The sequence below is a fragment of the Limulus polyphemus genome, unplaced genomic scaffold (genome assembly GCF_000517525.1).
Source record: "Limulus polyphemus unplaced genomic scaffold, Limulus_polyphemus-2.1.2 Scaffold9432, whole genome shotgun sequence".
NCBI lineage: Eukaryota > Metazoa > Arthropoda > Merostomata > Xiphosura > Limulidae > Limulus > Limulus polyphemus.
In genome coordinates, this window is record NW_013675042.1 from 6,135 (window position 1) to 8,711 (window position 2,577).

The 2,577-nt window shown below is 31.6% G+C and overlaps 1 protein-coding gene across 1 annotated transcript in view; it reads right to left on the reverse strand.

Annotated features, from left to right (window-relative positions):
• Positions 1-641: 641 nt before the first annotated feature.
• LOC106475919 (MAM and LDL-receptor class A domain-containing protein 1-like) overlaps positions 642-2,577 on the reverse strand; it is an 8,823-nt gene continuing 6,887 nt past the window's right edge. The window contains exon 4 of the mRNA XM_022379927.1: positions 642-825. Coding sequence (XP_022235635.1) covers positions 644-825 — 182 coding nt within the window. The 3' untranslated portion in view covers positions 642-643. The remainder of the gene's footprint in view (positions 826-2,577) is intronic.

The following is a 2,577-nucleotide window of genomic DNA, read 5'->3' on the forward strand; positions in this document are numbered from 1 at the left end:
GTTTTAAAAGAGAATTGTGAAAGTTTTGCATGTATACGGTTATACTAATGTTACTTTGTTAAATGAATATGAAATTTATGAGAGTACTCGAAGCTAACAACTAGTGTGCTGTGTGTTCCCCAAGTAAGGTACCCTTTATTATTTATTTAGTGTTACTTAAGTTAACAATATTGGTTAAAATGTATAATATATGAAATTTCATTGGTTTTTTGTTATTATACTTTTATCTTTTTTTGCATTGTTAGCTTAGTATATGGATTTAGGACTAGCCTAAATCTCCTAAACTGGTCGAACCTAGTTAGATATTTGTGGGTTTACGGCAGAAAATATCATTAAAAGCGAGGATACCCAACTGATGAAACAATGCATTTTAATATTTATAAGTAAGAACACAAGAAAAGTGTATTTAATTAGCCATACTCATTAACAGGTTCACTTTTTGTTTTCCCATCCTCACACTTTTTCAAGCATTTTGTCATATTTTAATCTATTATATTATATTGTCAATACATGATGAAACTGATGAAACGTCCCAAACTTCTGAGAATTTTTTTCGCATTTTTCTCCAACATATTTCAAGTTAAAACACAAGAATTTTAGACCATTTTTGAATTTTGCTTTGAGTCAGCATTACTTCCATATCTTAAAATACCTCAGTATTTAATTTCCTAATTATTGTTGATACATTATAACAATTCTCTAAGAAAGTAGCATAAATGAAAAAAAAATGCCTATTCTCACCAGTTGCTTGTATGACAGGACTTAACAGTTGGGCTTTATCCCCAGGCCGACGAGGGTAAGCAGCATCAATGTATGCATAACCACCTGTAAAATAAACAGTGTCGTAATTTCTTTAAATTGATTTATGTACATTTCTTACATTTCAACGCATTTTAATTCAGTAAAACTAAAATCTGTCTCTGGTGTTTAAACAAACACTGAAAAATAAAAATGACAGCAACACCCTTACAAGAAACTCTTAGCTGATGAATAGCTATCATAATATAAATAAAACAAAAATATTTGTTGTGATTGAATAACACTACTATAACCTCTGAAAAAACACATACTACAGTTTTTCTTCCAACAAGTACTTCAAATAATAATCTAGTGAATGAAATTAGAATGATAATAATAATATTGTTTAGTGGTGCATCGTAACTTCTATTTTGCTTATACCATATAATTTGAATAGAAAGAATCTTTATTTAAAATAAGATAGTCTAGTCCAGATAAAGAATAAAATCTGAAATGAACTCTCTGAATGTAGTAGAGTATCTGTTTTACTTAACACCAAATCTATTGATTGTATGCAGAAAAACCACTTTTAAGTTTCTCCCTCACAATTTTGATGTTGCTAATTATTCGGCTTGTATTTTGTATTGCTAAGGCAGTTTCTTTCATCTCTGTAAGACGATAGTTTAATAACTTGTGTATGTTGCTAATATTTGTCTATTACAATATTACTACTAACCTAAAATATTTGTTGATGATCCAGATAAGGTTATGGATAACCTATCCCAGTATAAACTTACTGAAATAGTATTAAAAAAAAAACAAAAAAAAAACTGTTAGCCAGCGAAGTAATGCCTTTAGTTAGGATGCTCGACTTGCAATCTGCAGCTCGCGGGTTCGAATCCCCGTCACCGCAAATGATTGTCCTTTTAGCAGTTTGTTTGTTGAAGGAATTTCGCGCAAAGCTACTTGAGGGTTAACTGCAATAGTCGTCCCTAATTTTAAATTAATAGACTAGACTAATAGCTAGTGAGCACCACACGATGCCAATTCATATGCTACTCTTTACCAACGAATAGTGGGATTGGCCGTCATATTATAACGCTCACATGCCTGAAATGGCGAACCTGTTTGGTGACAGGTTTGTATTCCACGATCCGCAGTTTGTGAGTCGAGGGTAACCATCAAGTCATACCAAAACTGAATTATAATCCCACAAAAAGGAGAAGGTCAGTTACAAAGACATTAGTTATAATTTAAGAAAATAGCCCTTAGTGATGAAGAATACAAAGATATTAGACCAGTAGGTTCTCAATTGTGTTTTGTATAATTTACCAAAATACATAAGAATACTTGCCCCATTAGGCCAACAGCTTCAAATAAAGGTTATGTAGTTAAGAATTGTTTGAGATTTCTAAAGGACTAACAGATTTCAGATTTGATAAATAGGTTTATTGTTCAGGTTTTAACGTTAAGTCCTCGTACACTAACATTCCTTTACAAGAGACAGTTCAGTTCGTATCAGATTTAGTCTTTAACCCTCTCTACCCGGGTTTTAGTGTCTTACACTCAAAATTTTATTAAACCAGTTTTTGTTTATGTTATACTAATCAGAATAGCATAAACTCTTTGCTAATAATCCATATTTTAATAGTATACAAGTTGATAATTGGACCAGTTGTTGGTTGAGATGTTGCAAAAGAAAGCTTCAGCAGATATTTCTTTTGCAAACATCTCAACCAACAATTGGACGAGTTATCAACGCTATTTTCAAGTTTTGAATAACTCTACTTTCAAGATCTACGTATCTACATGAGCCGATGTTTCCATTTATCAACGTTA